Below are 18,137 nucleotides of genomic sequence, written 5' to 3'. Positions count from 1 at the left end.
CTGTGATTTGGGGCAAGTTACTTCTTCTCTGTGCCTCAGTTTTCTCATCTGTAACATGGGAATGATGGCACCTACCTCCCGGCAAGGTCGTGGTACGGACTGGCTGCAGTAGCACATCTAACCTGTCAGGCACACAGAAAACATGTGAACATTAGCTCTTATGAGGCAGACTGTGACTGTGACTTCTGGTTTCCCACAGCAGGGAGCGGTGGTCCTGATGAGGAAAGGTGGGCCGCAGCATAGCACACGTCACTGATTCTGGGAGACAGCCCGTCCTCGGAGGCGAAGGAGGGCTCTGTCCTGAAGGTACAGGCTCGCGGCACCCAGCACAGGACCAGAGGAACCACAGCCAGGGGCAGGCGGTTGTCCTGCGGGAATGTCCGCCAGGTCACATGAGGGGCCTGTAAGTCCACATCTTCACTCTTCTCAAGGCTTGGTAAATGTCAAAGGATTCCAGCCTGAGGGTTTGTCGTGTGCCACCACAGCTGCCAGTAAGCTGACCAGGCACTGCTTCCAAGACAGGGCTCGGAGGGTGAGGGCTGGGCGTGGCGCAACAGGTGTGTTGGGTAGAGGGGGCCTGAGATAAGGAAGTAAGGAACCAAAGGTGTATTAATGACCTATTCTTGGTTCCTGTCCATCCCAGGAGGACTCGTTCAAGATCTGAGAAGCAACCCAAGCTCACTGCTGTCCTTGACATGAAGCCTCACCATCAGCAACAGTTATCTAGCCCCAGGAATGGAGAAGAGAGAACACACAGGTATAAGGTAGGACAGTAGGGTTCAGCTCCTGGGTCTGCCTGTTTACAGCTGGGTGAACGTTAATCTTTGTAAGCCTCAGTTTGCACAACAGTACAATGGGACTAAAACACCTATCCCACCTGCCTCATAGAGCTGGAACATCAGATGAGGAACTTGCATGGAAGTGCCCTGTGAACCATCACATGCCACGTAAATGGCAGCTCTTGCCTATGACACTATGGTTCTTGCTCTTCGGGGGGGGGGGATATTCATTCACACCATTTGCTCACATCACTGGTCCACTCCGTGACCATGGCACAGCCTGGAACTCTATCCAGCCCTCCCAGAAACTAGATCTGTAACCATGGCCTGATAGGCCTCCTGTTCTAATCAGGTGAGACATTCCGCCACGGGGACAATCACACAGTCAGCTGGCCACAGGTGGGGAGAGTCATGGGCCTTTGGAAGCAGAGTTCAAACATCAGCTCTGCTCCTCACTAGCTGGGGGATCTTGGATGAGCCGCTTACCCTCTCTGAGCCTCAGTTATTTTTACAATGGGGGTGATGATGCCTATTTTGTGCTGTTGAGAGAAGTGAATGAGACTATATATGCTGGTCACCCAGTAAGTCCTCAACAAGGCAAGTGTAAACTCCCTGGGCCTAGAATTCCTCATCTACAAATGGGGACAACCGCTGCTCCCTGATAAGGCTGCTGTGAAGATGAACAGAGACAGTGTATGGAGCACACACAGGATTTAGCTCATGACTGTCAGCTCTATAAGCACAGGGCCTAGGTTTGTTTTATTCCCCAGGGACTACTCAGCCCCTTGTAGCGTACCTGGCACACACCCAGCTGGCACTCACGAAACATCTGTTGAGTGAATGAGCAAAGTAAGTACTGCAGACTTAACTTCTCTGAGCCTCGACTTCCTCGTCTATAAAATGGGCATGTAAATACTTACCTGGGAGGGCTGTTGTGAAAAGCAAGGGCCCAAGGCAGATGTTCCAAACATTCTCCGACACTGCACACCGGGAGGTCACCAAGTGTGCCTTGCACCCCATTCCCTAGGCAGACACCACAAGAGGCGGCTGGGTAAGTATGAGTAACGTTTACTGAGCGATACAGGACTGAGTACTATGAAGGGTTTACCAGGATGGAAACGCACCCCACCCCCTCCCCGGACACCCCCCAACACCCAGAGACTACAGTACTTAGGAGTTACACACAACGGCCATAACTGCTGGATATCTGTTCGTAACAAACAAACCATAACATATTTATACTGTATCACATCGAGTGATTATAGAAATCCATATATATATTGCTTGTATAAAATCTTTTTTTTTTTGTAAAAAATATTAAAAAAAAAAAAAAGAAAGTATAAAAAACATGTGCAGTTGAAAGCCCTGCCAGGACAGCCAGTCTGTAAACATTCAGTGAGTATGTGCTTTGGAAGGGCGCCCGCGCCTCGTGCCCACAGCAAACTCCAGCAGGGCCGGCGAGGGTGCACCCGGCTGCTACTTCCCAGCAAGGCCGCACTGGGCCCCGCATCTCGGCCCTCTCCGGCCTCGCATCAGGGTCAGGGGTCAGGCTGGGGCAGGCAGATGGCAGTGTTACTCAGTTCCATCCTCAGCCGTGTTTGGTTGTAACTCATGGCTTTTCCTGGCTGCTCGGAGGTCCCTGGGGTAGGTGGCGTGGCAGAGAGGCCGGAGAAGTGCTCAAGGCTGCCTGGCTAGGCGTCTCTCCGGCCTGGGTGCCTCTGTCCTGCCTCGTTTGAGCTGGGCCCCAGCAGGACAGCCCCACCCTCAAGTCTACTTTGGTCTCAGCGCTTGGTCCTTCTGGGTTTCGTCAGCCTGCTCTTCCCCTTATGTGGCTGATCTGAGTTTCACAAAAAAGCCCCACTAATTACTGGCTGTGCTGAGCCTTGTTGTAAAGTTTTTCATGCACCAAGGAAGGGCCCTCTGGTGCCCTCCTCCTCCTCCCTCTTGCCATCTCCTCCTCCTCCTCCTCCTCTTCCTCCTCTTCCTCCTCCTCCCAGCCCACGGTCACTTCTTCTCTAGCTGCTCAAGCAGCGGGTTGCCTTCTGACTCGGGCGTCTTGACGCTGTCCGTCCGAACAATACAGGTGGGGCGATGCCGGTTCAGCATCAGAATGAGCTGCTGTCGCTCCTGCTTTAGCTCCTCAATCTGGGTCTTTAGCTCTGCGTTCATGAGTTCCAGCCGCTCGGATTCCTGCATGCCAAATAAGAGACATGGCTTTAGGCTCTCACCGGGAACCAGCTCCGGGAAGAGACTCTCCCTCTGGGTAGGCACAGGGCACAGCAGGCTGGCGTTAGCCTGTTTTCTGTCTGCCAGGTTCCCACTGGAGGAAGCACAGAATCTGCTAGTGAGTCCCCCGGGGTAACTGACTTTCTTTAGGCCGTGCCTGTCACACCTGTGACACTGGCCCGTGTTGCTAGTGGGATGAACCCAGGTTATATCCTGGGGCCAACCTGGCTCATGTCCCACCTCTCTTCCCCACTCAATCCACTCCAGCCACAGTGGCTTCCTTGCTGTTGCTCAAATATGCCAAATACTCTCCTGCCTCAGGGCCTTTGCACAAGAAACAAAGAGTGGGACAAGAATGGAGGCCAAGTGGATCCAGAACAGATGCATGGAGGGTCCACGGAGGGGTTAAAGGTGGCCCACGATGGCAGTGCAATGGCAAGGTGTTTTATGTATGATAAATGTATGTTGGGGATATATTGGCCTGTAGGATCCACAAGCCCAGTGTGGTCACGTAATTCCTCCTAAAACATGTGCTTCCTGGTTATTAGTCTATAATTATTTAAACAGCCTCTTCCTTATCCCCTGATATCTAGAATCTCTGCCCACTGGGAGGCAATCAATAGTCATCCTTCTGGATCCAAAATGTGGCTTTAAATAGACCGCAAGTGAGATTTCCAGAGAACTTCCAGCTCAGTTGGAGAGGCTCCAGGGCAAGGAAGCAACGTTGATTTGATTTAGGGGGGTTTACCTGTTCATGATGACAGGTGATGGGCGTACCAATTCAAGGCTCTGGGGGTCAACACAGGAGAATACAGAGGCGCCAGAATGATATTTCTTGGACTCTGTCTAAAAACTTATAGCCAGTTTGGAGGTTGGAATTTACTCAAGGACCAGCAAAGGTTGACCAGTGATTCTCAACTAGAAGCAATTTTTGCCTCCCAGGAGACATTTGACAATATCTGGAGACATTTTTGGTTGTCACACTGGGGAGGGTGGGTGCCCTTGGAATCCAGTGGGTAGGGATCAGGGATGCTCCTAGATATCCTTCAATGCACAGGACCCCACAACAAGAACTATCAATCCAAAACGTCCACAGTGCCAAGGCCGGGCAACCTGCATCAGACCGAGCGTGGGCTGTGGTTGCGATGGGCTGAGTCGCCCCGCCGGGGGGCCCAGCCGGGCAGCCTCCCTCCGGGCTCTCCAGGGCCCCAGGGCTGCTGTCTTCCCCACACCAGCCAGGCTGACTGAGTTGTTCCTTTTGCTCATCTCTGCGGAGGCAGCCCAGTGCTGGGGACTCAGAACTGCTGAGATGTACAGTCCTCATGACCAGACGCTGAGGGAGAACAGCCTCAAAGAAGGAAAAAGTGCCCAGGGGGAAAATATTAAAAGCCAGCTAGGGTGGTTTTGGATTCAGCCGGATAAAGCGCGACAGGGAGGCCGGCCTGGTCCATGGTTCTCCAAATTCCGAGAGAAGAGCATCGCTGAGGGCCAGGAGAGACCCCACGTGAAACCATGAGTCTGGGGCAGGTAGGTGCCCATCTTAGCTGCCTGCTCACTGGGTCTACAACCTGGTGACCTTGGGAATGTCTCTGACCATCCGGTTCCCCCCAGTCAAGGTTTTAGCTCTAACTTCAAAGCCTCTGAGCCTCTTGCCTCCAGGAGTTTCGGTTCAATCCACCCACCCACAAGCGTGTGCTGAGAACCTGCTGTGTACAGTGAATGCTCTAGGGGGTCCAGAGGCCCATGAGCCCCTAACACGGATCTTGTGCAGCTTCCACTCTAAGGGGAAGAAGGATTTATAGAGGAGGGCAGAGCTTATCATGTGTCCATCAGCCATCCAGGGTCTAGAAGACCATGAGAGAGTGGGCTAAATGGCCGGATCTGACCTTGGGTTTGAAAAATGGGTTGACTCTGGTTGAGCAGAGAAAGTCAGTAGGAGTGGGGGGCATTTCAAGAAGCAAGCCCTGAGTGAACAAGGACACAGACATGGGAAAGCTTAAGATGTGTTTAGGAGATAAAAATCCTCCATTGTGACCACAGGTCACTTTAGGATATAGTAGGGTACAAAGCTGGGAAGGTGGATTTATAGCCAGACCCAGAAAAGCTGGTGGGGTTTGGAATCAGAGTCAAGAGTAAGTTTCTTAACTTCCCTGAGCCTCAGTTATCTCATCTGTAAAAAGATGATGATCCTGGGGATTAAATGACTGCACATGGGAAAAGCATTTTGTAAACTGAAGGGTTAGGGAGGCTTAAGGAATTTTTACTTTAAGCCATGAGCAAGGGAGTATGAAGACAAGAAGGAGGAGAAGCAGAGGAGGAGGCCACTTCCAAGAAAACTTGGCAGGTCTTGGAGACTGCCTGCATTTGCAGAATGGGCAGCTGGGAGGAGAGCTGCCTGTGAGCCTGGGGTGGGGGGTGTCCAAGGAAGCAGGGAGGTGGGAGTTGTTCTGGAGAGCAGTGGGGAGGGCAAGGAACGAGTTGGGTTGTACAGCGAATGGAAGTTACAATGGACATACAAGGGGCAGGGCCCAGCAGCCCTGCACACACATCCTTGTCCTTGAAAAGACTGCACGTCAAACCCACCTTACACGTGAACACCTGTATCGCACAAAAAGACCAAGTGGGTGTGTGGCGACTTGCTTCCCTGTGCATGTATCATAGGGATGGCATGATATTCTGCTGGTTTGAAAACGTATGGGTACCTCGTGGAATATCCTGACCTCTGACAGTCTGGCTATCAGACTGTAACTAACCGTTTTTTCATTTTATTTTCTTCTATTTTATTAGTTGGTGCTATGTATTTATTTAATGTGTAAGTATAAGTTGAGCTCAAAGGAATTTTTTTTTTTAACCATGATTGTAGAAGTGGTTTGTGGTTTTAGAACAGCAATTACCTGATCTGTTTTCCTAATAAATTCAGGAACGTGGGCTAGGATCTTCGCACCTTAAGTATGAAATTAATAACTCTTCTTGCATTTTTGTTTATCGTTTTGCCTCTGGTAGATATTTACTGCCCTAGAGAAAATGAAACCATTTGTTGTTTCAGAATGGAATTAATGCAAGTGAAGGAGGTTCTGTCTCCTCCATGGTGGTCAGTGAAAGCAGCAGAAAAAACACAGGGTGAGGGGGCTTCCCTGGTGGCGCAGTGGTTAAGAATCCGCCTGCCAATGCAGGGGACATGGGTTCGAGCCCTGGTCCGGGAAGATCCCACATGCCGCGAAGCAACTAAGCCCGTGCGCCACAACTACTGAGCCTGCGCTCTAGAGCCCGCGAGCCACAACTACTGAGCCCGCGTGCCACAACTACTGAAGCCCGCATGCCTAGAGCCTGTGCTCCACAACAAGAGAAGCCACCGCAATGAGAAGCCCGTGCACAGCAATGAAGAGTAGCCACCACTCGCCGCAACTAGAGAAAGCCTGCGTGCAGCAACAAGGATCCAACGCAGCCGAAAATAAAAATTAATTAATTAATTAATTAATTAAAAAAAAAAAACCCACAGGTTGAGAGGGTGGGCATCCTTCTGTGTGCCCTTGGACTAGTCACTTCCCTTCTCCGGACCTCATTTTCCCCCTTAAAATATAATGACTGGCCCAGGGGACTTTAAGCATTAAGATTCTCTGACTCTATTATTTTTAAAAGTTACCCTAATGCACTTAAAAATAGGGCTCCACTTCCCAACTCTTTCTGTTAAAAAAAAAAAAAAAGCCTGGTGCAGACTTCTGAGCCCAAAAGCCCTGTCTGAGTTAAAATCTTGACTCTGCCACTGGCCAGCTACACTGCTGTGAACAAGATTCCCAAGTCCCTGAGCCTGGGCACCTGAATAGAGTGCTGGGCCACAGAGGAAGCTCTGGGTTCCGGTCCTGACTCGGCCACTGTGTGACATTGAGCAACTTTCATCCCTCTGAACCTCAGATGCCAGTCAGTGGAATGGGGCTGCCTTGCCTCCTCCAGAGTCACTGTGACCATCAGGGAGAGTGGCTATGAAGAGCAAGGAACGTTGTGAGGGTGTGAGACTGTGTCACTGATGCCCACACCTAGGGAGCTGTGTCAGGCACAGCGGGGTTACAGAGGTCAGCTGTACAGCCGTGGGGAGCCAAGGGGCCGCTGCTCCCGAATGCAGGCAGCAGAGGTGGCCTGGGGCCTGCAGGGCGTGGATCTGACCCACACAAAGGCCTGCCTCCTTCAGGGCTTTGGCTGGTCCTGGCAGCTGAACTCTGAGAGGCTATAGGAATCTCCCAGGGTGGCTCTGAGTGTCCAGGGGTCAAGGATGGGAGGGTAACTTCTTACATTATACATATATGTGTGTATGCATATGTATATATATGTGTGTGTGTGTGTGTGTGGGTGTGTGTGCACATACACATACATATACCTTAGTACCTCCGAGCCTTGTAAATATTTGACGTGTTAAAAATAAATTACAGAAATGCAAATCAAAACTACAATGAGGTATCAACTCACACCAGTCAGAATGGCCATCATCAAAAAAGCTACAAACAATAAATGCTGGAGAGGGTGTAGAGAAAAGGGAACCCTCTTGCACTGTTGGTGGGAATGTAAATTGATGCACCCACTATGGAGAACAGTATGGAGGTTCCTTAAAAAACTAAAAATAGAACTACCATACGACCCAGCAATCCCACTACTGGGCATATACCCTGAGAAAACCATAATTCAAAAAGAGTCATGTACCACAATGTTCATTACAGCTCTATTTACAATAGCAAGGACATGGAAGCAAGGACATGGAAGCAACCTGAGTGTCCATTGACAGATGAATGGATAAAGAAGATGTGGCACATATATAAAATGGAATATTACTCAGCCATAAAAAGAAATGAAATTGAGTTGTTTGCAGTGAGGTGGATGGATCTAGAGTCTGTCATGCAGGGTGGGGTAAGTCAGAAAGAGAAAAACAAATACTGTATGCTAAAACATATATATGGAATCTAAAAAAAAAAAAAAAAAAAAAAATTGGTTCTGAAGAACCTAGGGGCAGGACAGGAATAAAGACGCAGACGCAGGGAATGGACTTGAGGACACGGGTAGGGGGAAGGGGCAAGCTGGGACAAAGTGAGAGAGTGGCATGGACTTATATACACCACCAAATGTAAAATAGATAGCTAGTGGGAAGCAGCCGCATGGCACAGGGAGATCAGCTCCATGCTTTGTGTCCACCTAGACGGGTGGAATAGGGAGGGTGGGAGGGAGACGCAAGAGGGAGGGGATATGGGGATATATGTATATGTATAGCTGTTTCACTTTGTTGTACAGCAGAAACTAACACAACATTGGAAAGCAGTTATACTCCAATAAAGATGTTAAATAAATAAATAAGTTACAAAGAGAATCCCCCACGTCTTCGGGTACTGACTGTGCACACAGCCATCTGCCTTCATGCCCTAAACCTCACACCCGGCCTCTGCTTCCAAGGCCAGAGGGGAGGAGGGGGGCGTGGGGACTTGAGCCCCGACAGACTTGCCGAAACCTCCCTCCTCGAGGCCTGCACTTCTCTTGGTCCACAGCTGCCTGCTCCTCTCACCAGGACAGCACCACCGCCACATAACCGGTCTTCCCACTCTACCCTCAGCTCCCCATTCCGTGCCCCATGCTGCAGCCACAGCGACAGGGTGTATCTCTCTCCTCTCGAAACCCTCCCATGGCTCTCCATGACCAACACACTTCATCATCCTAACAGGGACACGTGAGAGAGTGAAAGAATGTGCCATTAATAATCAGGCCAGGCCAACAGGCACAAACCGGGATTGCCCCAGACAACCCAGCACAGGGATTACCCGACAGGTGAAGGCTCTGGGGCCTTATTCTCTCCATGGACTGTACACTCCAGCTACACTGGTATTCTTTTCACTCCCTTCACCACATCCTTAAACAACACCTCTTGCCTCTGGCCTTTGCTTTGGCTGTTCGTGGTGACTGACCCCTCCAGCCCTGTCCTTCCACGTGTTGGCTCCTGCTCCTGTCTTATGTCTCAATCAGCAGTCTTTCCGCAGCCTAGACTCAGACAGGGCCCCTCCGTCTGTGTTCACAGCCCGCCGCGCTTGCCCAACCTAACGCTCAGCACATATTCCATCCCTGTTTCCTGCCTGCCACCCCACTGCAGCCATGGCCTGCGGGCCCACTGTGTGGCGGGCACTCACTCAGCACTAAGGATGGACAGATGGGTCAGCGAACGCATGGGTGAGTCCCGGCTCCACCGCACACTAGCAGTGTGACCTCAGGCAAGTAACCTGACTCTCTGCGCTACGGGTCCGTGTCTAAAATGGGGATCATCAATGTCTAGCTCAGTGGAATGTTATAAGATTAAACGAGATACGGGAAATGCCTTGCACACAGTAGGTGCTCAGCCGGTGTTACTGGAATGTGCGGAGCAGCTAGCCCCGCTCACTTGGCGCTGACCATTCGCTGCACTAGTGTGTTACTGGTGCGCGTTCACTTGGCCCTTCTTGCCTGCTGGCTGGCTGACAGGCCCTTGAAGGCGGGGATGGGATGTGAGACTTCACTGTTCCCTGCTATGTCTCGCCCAACTCCACAGGCACTCAGGGCTGGAAATGAGGGGTGTGACACTCCATCTATCTTAAAGGCCTATGTGAGACCCATGTCTTAGAAATCTCTTGAAAACTTCCCGCCTGGTGTTGGTCCACCATCTCTTCCAAGGGGCTCCCAGCTCCAGGAGTCTAACTCCGCCTCCACTGACCTTTCCCCTGCCCTAGACGCTCACAGCCGGAGGGGTACACACAGCCCCACGGTGGTGGCATCCATGATCTCAGATTTGCTCTCTGCTTGTTGCAAGCATGAGAAGAGACCCACAGATCCCCAGTCTCAGAGAAAACCCGGGCCAGCCCGGCCTTGTCTCTCCAGCTCCCACAGGAGGGACCACGACTGGTCCTTCCTGTGTGTTCCCAGCACACCTAGCACAGGGCTGGGCACTCAGTACATGCTTAAAACTACTTGTCCACAAATCAATGAACGAGCAAAAGAATGAATGAACAAAGGAATGAACAAACCCACGAATGAATGAATGAGAGCCAGCAGGGCAGAGTGCTGAGGATGGATGCTTTGAAGTTAGCCTCAGGCCGAATCTCAGTTCTACCACTTAGTTGCTGAGGGACCTGGGCAAGTTACTTAACTCCCCGTGCCTTCCTTAGTGTTCCCATCTGCAGACAGAGGATAATGCAGGCCCCTACCTCATACAGTTATTATGCCAATAAAATGAGATAATATGTACACTGCACTTTGCACAGGGCCCCACTTTACAAATGTTAGCAACTAGTGTTAACGGTTGCATGCTGTAGAAGGGAGCCTGACCTGTGATGTTATTATTCTATGGTGTTACTATTGTTATTTAGAAATCAACAAGTTATTGGGGGTGGGGAGGCTGGAGACCACCGGCTTGGACTAATTAGCTTTCTGGTCGTGTCCCTTCACAGCCATCTACCGTTTTTGAGGAGCAGGGAAGGCCTAAGGGGCAGGAGAAGGAGCAAACGCCTATTTGGCACATTCCAAATGAAAGGGCAGGGATGTGCTCCGAGGGCCACGAGGCAAGGCGGCCCTCCACTGGCCTTGGCACGCAGAGCTGACCTCTGGTCCCAGAGGCAACAGCCAAGAGCTCGGGGGTCAGCTTCAGTGGGGCTGAGGCCAGGCAGATGCGAGGCAGAGCCAGAAGAGCCTCCTGCACGTGAGGGAGGAGCTTTTCTCTGCTCCATCGCTACGCCCACTGCCCACGTGCAGGGAGCTCTCACTGACTTCATTTCCACCCGCGCCAGACAACTCTGGTAGCCCTCAGCGCATCAGCATGGGTAGTGCCAGTTCTAGGCCCTCTGGGCCCATCAGCACCGAGGGTCTAACCTCAGTTAGAGGCGGGGAACTTGGCTCCTCCCACCTTCTCTGGCTGTCCAGGGATCTGGGTGGGCGGGAATGGCTGCAGGCTGCCCCTGGGCGTCTTGGCTCAGGGAGGGGGCATCGGAGAGAAGGCAGGGAAGGCAGAGGGGTCGAGGCCGGTTGGGCAGATGCCAGCGAGTACACATTGATTCTGCAGGCATTCGATGGCGTCTCCCGGTCCATAAGCACACTAGCCACTGAAGGACAAGGCCGGGGTCCCCCCTGGCCACTGCCCTGCTCACCCGCTGCAGAAATTCCGTCCGTTCCTTCTTCTTGTTCCGGCATCGGGCGGCCGCGACTTTGTTCTTCTCCCGACGCCTTTTCCTTCGCTCTTCTTCCTCGTCTAGCTGTGAGGGCAAAGAGCCACGGATGAGACACTGAGGCAGGCCTGGCGTACAGCCTCCCTCCTCACGCTCAGACCGGCAGACGGACAACTTAACCCACATCTCGCCGTCAGTGAGCCGCACTGCCAGCCCGCTGGCCTCTTGGCGGGTGGGATGGCAGTGTTTCCCAGCCGGCCAGAGGATGCTCTCGGAGTAGGTAGGCATCCCTGGGAGAAGTCAGTGCCCCAGGAGGGCAGGGCCACCTGGGTTCTGCCAGAGTTCAGGAGGCCCAGAGCCTGGCGCTCTCCTCACACAGAGGTGACACCCCATGGGCGGTGGCGGTCTGTTCTCTTGCCCGGCCCAAGCCCTCTGGGCACTATTTTCCAGGTCAGTGGCTCCCTGGCACTTCCTTTCAAAACACCTTGGGCATGAGTGTTGATTTCACCTTCTGCCCCCACCCACTGTCACCTCCCTGAGGTATTCTGTCCTCCCTCTCGGTCCTTCCAAACCCTCAGATCTATCTCCTGGTGATGGAAAAATCTCCCCAGCCCCCTCACCTGGGTTCATCCTTCTCTCTGTCTCTGCATGTTCTTCCCCCAGGACACCCACTTGCATCCCAGGATCACATGGGCTCCTTAAAGTGCCCTGCTCGGGACATAGGCAGAGGGGCCTTCGGAGTCTCCAGGCTTGCTTCTCCCCGAGACACACTAGGAAATTTACCATGCTTGAAACAGGGCCCATGGAATGGGAAGGAGAAGGCTCACTGCCCACCAACACGGACTTTCAAAGCTGCAGTTATTGTTGTTTCATTAATAATAACAAGAGCTGCCATTTGTTGCCTACTTTGCTAAATGCTTTAAACACAGGTCATGTAATCCTTACAAAGTCTGATGAGGAAGGTACTATGACTGCCCCATCTCACAGATGGTGAGACTGAGGCTCAACAGCTCAGTTTGCCCAAGGCCCTACAGCAAGGAAACAGTAGAGTCAGGCTTCCAACTCAAGATTTCTCTGACTTCAACCTTCCTGCTCTTGACCACAGCCCCAGCCCATTAGGATCACTTTGACGTGATGCCTCTCACTGTCCATTACCCACCAGGAGAATCTGGAGGATACACAGGACCAGCCGGGCTGGGAACGGCCTAGAGTCCGAGGCCACTGGAGAAATGTTGGGTTGCCAACTCTCTCACTTCTGGAGCCAGTTGCGGGTGCTTCTGGCAGCCTGAGGCCTGGAACAAGGTCTCAGCCGAAAGGGCTTCAGGCCAGGAAAATAAACAGCCTCTCTGCCTGCACTCCCGGCATGCTCTAGGAGCTCGAGACCAAGGGCGTGGGCTGGAGACCAGCACCCACGGCCCTCAGCACAGGCCCTGGCAGGGCAGCCCCTTCTCCTTCTCCACCACCTTGGAGCTTCTCCCTGACCCACTCCCACCCTGCCTGGGAGGCTGGCTGGAGAGGCGCCTTGTCAACACAGCCGCACCCAAGCACCTCCCAGCCCCTTGGCCTCCTTTGAAACAGAACCAGAAGTGACAGCTCCTCTGGCTGACCCGCATCTGGGGAAATAGAAACACGGACAAAGTTGATTCCACCCAACCTCTACCTCACCCCCAACAAGGCCGAGGTAACCGTGATGACAGGCAGAGGGAAGGAACTAGAGGAAGTGGCTGGCAGTGCAATCTCCCCTCGGCCAAGAGGGTTTGCCCACAAACTGCCAAGGTGATGTGTGCAACCTGGGCCCTGCCAGGCTCACAGGGTTCTGGGGTTCTGGCAGAGCCGCCGTTTCCTAGGAGACACAACCTCTGTCCTCCAAGACCTACCTCCCCACCCCACCCCTGCTCAGGGCCTCATCCTACATAAAGCTGGAAGCCAACGGAAGCTGCGCTAGCAGCAGATGCAAAGAGGCTCAATGCTGGAAGTTTAAGAGATCAACTGGGCCAGGATGACACCCAGATGGGGGGCTGCTCCACCCTCCCTCTGCAGCCACATCAATTCCCTCCTGCCATTACTCTCGACTCCAAACGTCTCACCCTTCTCCAAGCCAGCCAGGCCCTCCAGAGATGACCTTCCTTTCCTATTTGTAAACTCTTACAACCCTCAAGAGCAAATGCCACCTCCTCCAGGAAGGCTCCTTTGACTCCCCAGATAGAATTAACTGCTTTTTCTATGCTGCTACAGCACTTTGAGTTCCCCGCTGTAAGAGTCTCTATCACACCCCACGGTAATTCTCTGCTTATGTAGTAGCTGCCTTCCCTGCTAATCTGGAAAATGGGGGACCTGGGTATCCCCAGCACCTGGCATAGAACATGGCACTGAGTAGGGGCACAGCAAATGTTAGTCAAATGAATGAATGGAATAAAAGATTCAAGAGAAACATGCCACAGGCTTGGATACTATAATTATAAAAGTGATTTATTGCCTACATTTGCATCTGCATAACCTTTTCTCCAGTGCTTATAAGGAACTGTCTCTACCAGGGATGGCCTCTTCTCTCTGTCTGCAGGAGGCCAGCAAACCTTGGGGATTGGGTGCTGCCTTCCCCAGAAGCACATAGGTCAAAGATGGAGTCAAGATTCAGGGTGCAGGGACTTCCCTGGTGGCGCAGTGGTTAAGAACCCGCCTGCCGATGCAGGGGACACGGGTTTGAGCCCTGGTCTGGGAAGATCCCACATGCCGCGGAGCAACTAAGCCCGTGCGCCACAACTACTGAGCTTGCGCTCTAGGGCCCGTGAGCCACAACTACTGAACCCGTGTGCCACAATTACTGAAGCCCACGCACCTAGAGCCCATGCTCCGCAACAAAGAGAAGCCACTGCGATGAGAAGCCCGCGCACCACAATGAAGAGTAGCCCCCACTCGCCACAACTAGAGGAAGCCTGAACGCAGCAACAAAGACTCAACGCAGTCAAATAAGAAAAAAAAAAAAAATTCAGGGTGCAGGCCACCGATGGCTGTGGTGGGTGCACAAACCCAAGCAGGCCCTGGAAGGATCCAGGCTGTGCACTTAAGCCTAAAGCCCCCAGCACCACAGCACCACCGGCTTCCAAGTCCATCCCTGGGCCTTTCCTGTACCCATGCCTTGGCTAATATCTCCCAATAAAGCAAGAAATGGCCCCAAAGCCCCATCGTCACACTCTCCCCTTTGAAACTGTGCTGCCTCTCCCCCAAATCCTCCTGCTGCTATTTAAGAGCCTCCCACAGGGCACATAGAAAACGGATGCTGAGGTCCTACTGGAAATAAGACAGAGGTTGGGCAGTGCCCTTGGCCTTCTCCATCCCCACGGGCTCACTCTGGCTCTTTTCGCTGGGCCTGCATGGTCTGCCTCCTCTGACTGGAGCTGTTTGGAGACTGGCGCAGCCCTCCCCCAGGCCTTTGTTCATCCCCAGAGTTGAGGCTGCTGCCTTCTCCTTGATGCTCCCCGGATTCTCTGAAGCATTTGGTCCCGCGTGGGTGAGAGACAGCAGAGTGTTTTCACCACTCACAGCTCAGACATCTAAAACCGGAACCCCAAATGGGAGATATGACTTTTTCTGCAGATACAGAGGGAAGATCCAGCATGTTTGAGGAAGAGGCAGCTTGAGGCTCAAAGACATTTAAAAACCATGAGATGGGGGCAGGGGTGGAGTAAGCATATCATTCCCTCTTCTCAAACTGGGTCCTGGCTCTGTTTATCCCCAATTCCCAGGAAGGCCCAAGGACAAAGCTGTCTGTGTGCTGGCAGTGAGGGGGGCCCCTGCACCACCCTTCACATTGGAGGGACAGACCTGGGGATCCACGGCCAAGGGTGCCCTCCTGTTGAGCAGTCCCTCCTCAGAGAGCCTGTTCCCAAGCCCCTGCTGAGGGCCAGCACGACCCCAGCCCCTGGCCCAGCTGACTGGACGAGGTGTGAGCGGCTGACCCAAGCTGGGCTGTATTCACCAACTAGAAATTGAAACTGAACCGCTGGACTGGGAGGCATACAGGCTAGACAACCAATTTCATCCCAGAGAAGCAGAAAGATCAGGCTGCTGATGTGTGGAGGTGAGCAGAGATCATGCGGCAAGAGAGAAACAAACGCTCAGCTATAGGAGGGAGTTCGACAAAGAGAGGGAACGGGTCACAGAGAGAGAAGCAGGGCCTGGATAGGGTGTGGCGGGCGAGGTGCCCAGGGCACAATTTCAGGAGGCGCTCACTCTGGGGCTTGTGCCAGGGCAGGGTCAGCACCCGAGGGTGGGTGCCTCCTTAAATGCCGTGCCCTGGGCATCTGGCTTGCCTCACCCTGTCTAGACCCCGAGAGATGGAGGGAGCTCCAGAGAGAGAAAGGTAAAGACAGAGACAGAGAGGAGAGACAGAGGAACGGAGAGACAGAGGAACAGGGAGACAAAGGTGGGTGGAGAGAGACAGAGGGAACGAGGCAGAGCCACAGAGAGAGAAACACAGGGACATGGCCACAGGCCGATGGTACAGACAGACAGAGGGACTGACAGAAACTCTCTTGGTCTTCCTGATTCCACCCCTGGAGAGGCCTGACTATGCTTCGTCTCCGTGGGGTCCATGATGGGTACACCTGAATCTACCCTGGAAATTCCTCCTTTGGCCTGAAGGGAGCTGGAGAAGGTTTCTGCCTCTTGCCACTGAAAGATGCCTGGGACACCAGGGTCCCACCCTTGTGAAGTCAGGTGATGCAGAAGGTGATCCCCAGTAATCCGGGGGAGAAGGCCTACCCAGGAGCAATGCTTCTAGAACAGCTGGGAAAGTGGCAGAGCCTGGATGCAGAAGAGCCCTTGAACAAACAGAGGTGGGTCACCTCAGCAGGTAGAAAATCCCGGGTATCAGGGGTCCCAGGGGGTTAAATGGTCTCAGTAAACCAGTCAGGACAGGCCTATTATCTTCCTCACTTTCACAGATGAGGAAACTAAAGATATCAAGGCTGTCCAGAAGGTCAGTGACAGCTTTGAATCCAGGCCTTTTGGCCCCAGGGCCTGAGCATCTTCTGCTCTTGGAAGGGCAGGTGGCCTAGGTAACAAGTCCCCCACCCTTTCAGCTCCACCCTGATGATGGGACCGTAAAGCAGCAGCAGAAGCGTCTGACTCTGAGGACGATGACCGTTTTGTTTTTTCCTACCTGGGTATTTTTAAATAAAAAATATTTTTTGCACAGTTAACATTAAATGTGTAGTGCTGAAAGCAGGAGGGGGGCCTCCCCTCACCCTGGTCATGTTTCTCAGGCCCCGTCTGCCAGCCACGTGGCTCTCACACGGTGGCAACAGTCACCCAGATGTGATTTTGAATTCTGACATTTCATAAGCATTTCCAAATATGTATCTTGCGAGACCCACAAAAAGACAGGATGAGAAAGAGCAATGACACTTTTTAACCCCAGGCACTGCAAATACAGAAACTCTCACATGGACAAAGCAATAGAGAAAAGCGCAATAAAGCAGGTGACACGCAGAAATAGAGAGGGGGGAAAAAACCAAATCAAACCCCCAGCACTAAGCAGAGTAGTGAAGGTCTGAGATGCTTATTCAGACTAAGAACTGTCTCACGGGCAGAGAGAAGCAGGTTTATCTGAGACTCAGGGCATCAGGGTCGTCAGCATGAACTTTGGGGTCTAAGAGGCCTGGGTCGCCCCCAGCAGCTCTGCTGTGTGCTCCTGGGTAAGTCACTCAGCCTCTCTGAGCCTCCGTCCCTCACTTGTACAAGGAAGGCACTGAGTCCTGCTGCACAGGGTCGTCATGAGGACTAAGTCCCAGCCCAGAGCCTGGGACCCAGGAAGGGCTCTGAAAATGCCAGCTTCCCTGCCTGTCTTCCCAGGTGAGGCCAGTGCTGCCCGGGGCCCACCCAGCCTCCCGCACAGGCAGAATCTGGCGTAAAAGGAGACCTGGGGGGGCAGGTGCAGAGTGGAGGTGCTTCAGGGCACGCGAGCTGTCAATGGGCAGGCCTGGAGTGACTGCCCTGCTGCCTCCAAATCTAGCCCTGGCCACGTCCACTGGGGGCCCTCCCCCCTGCATGGAGGAGCCACATTTCAACACCAGGGACCCACGAGCACCCTGGGAAGTAAACACCCAGATACCAAACATACCAGACATTCTCCCACATAAGCACGCTGCTCGGAGCCAGGGGCTGCGGTCCCTCCCCACCCCCTGCCTCCACCACCCTACCCTTCAGACATCAACAAAGTGGGCCAGTCCAGGGGCAAGACCTCGGCCAGGCCGGCCAGCCTGGGCCCACAGTCCCCTCTGCCTCCTGCCACCCCTGCAGGGAGGAATGAGGAAACGCCAGGGGCCCTTGTCCAGCACCCTTGCTGACCCCCTGCAGCCCGCAGGGCCCAGGTCCTCCCCCCAGTATCTCTCCTGGGGCTGCACCGTTGGAGACTCCACCCTCCGCTCTGTCCCATCTTCTCCAGCCAGGCCCTCTCACTCCGAACGGCCAAGGTATGGACCTCAGCTATGAAATACCGGACAGCTTTAGTGAACAGTGGGCCAGGCTGTAAGAAAATTCAGGACAAATGGTCAGTCAAAGGGCTGGCGTTGCAAACTCAAGCCACCCCCAGGAGCCAAGCAAGTCAAGGTTAGTGAGGGAGGATGGCTGGATGAGGGTCTGGCCCCCAGAGGGGACACCCCCCACTCGCCCCAGGGCAGAGAGGGCTCAGTGTGGCCAAATCTTCCAAGTTTTGAAGTCTAGCTGAAAATGTGAGCTTGTGGGTAAAATCTCCCCATTTTTAATGTTGGCAACGAATTCCATTTTGCAAAGAACGCTGCAGGAGCCAAACAAAACACATCTGTGGGCTGCCCCGGCCGTGGGCTACTAATTTATGATCCCTGGCAAGAGACAGACCCCGGCGGGGTTGGTCACCAGACAGCCGGTTCCAGTCACCGCACTGCCCCTTCTCTGACCTCGGGCCAATCAGCCCACCTCCGGTCCCGTGGCTCAT

General features: G+C 53.2%; 1 protein-coding gene across 4 annotated transcripts in view; it reads right to left on the bottom strand.

The window, feature by feature from the left end:
• Positions 1–2,059: 2,059 nt before the first annotated feature.
• JDP2 (Jun dimerization protein 2) overlaps positions 2,060–18,137 on the bottom strand; it is a 41,188-nt gene continuing 25,110 nt past the window's right edge. For 3 of the 4 annotated variants that reach the window (XM_061182743.1, XM_061182745.1, XM_061182746.1), the window contains 2 exons: positions 11,147–11,251; positions 2,060–2,969 (listed from right to left, as the gene is read on the bottom strand). In XM_061182743.1, coding sequence (XP_061038726.1) covers positions 2,784–2,969; positions 11,147–11,251 — 291 coding nt within the window. In that variant the 3' untranslated portion in view covers positions 2,060–2,783. The remainder of the gene's footprint in view (positions 2,970–11,146; positions 11,252–18,137) is intronic. The other variant, XM_061182744.1, reaches the window with a different exon arrangement.

The sequence above is a fragment of the Eubalaena glacialis genome, chromosome 2 (assembly GCF_028564815.1).
Source record: "Eubalaena glacialis isolate mEubGla1 chromosome 2, mEubGla1.1.hap2.+ XY, whole genome shotgun sequence".
Lineage (NCBI taxonomy): Eukaryota > Metazoa > Chordata > Mammalia > Artiodactyla > Balaenidae > Eubalaena > Eubalaena glacialis.
The sequence above is the reverse complement of the archived record's forward strand: the minus strand, read 5'-3'. Positions and strand labels throughout refer to the sequence as shown.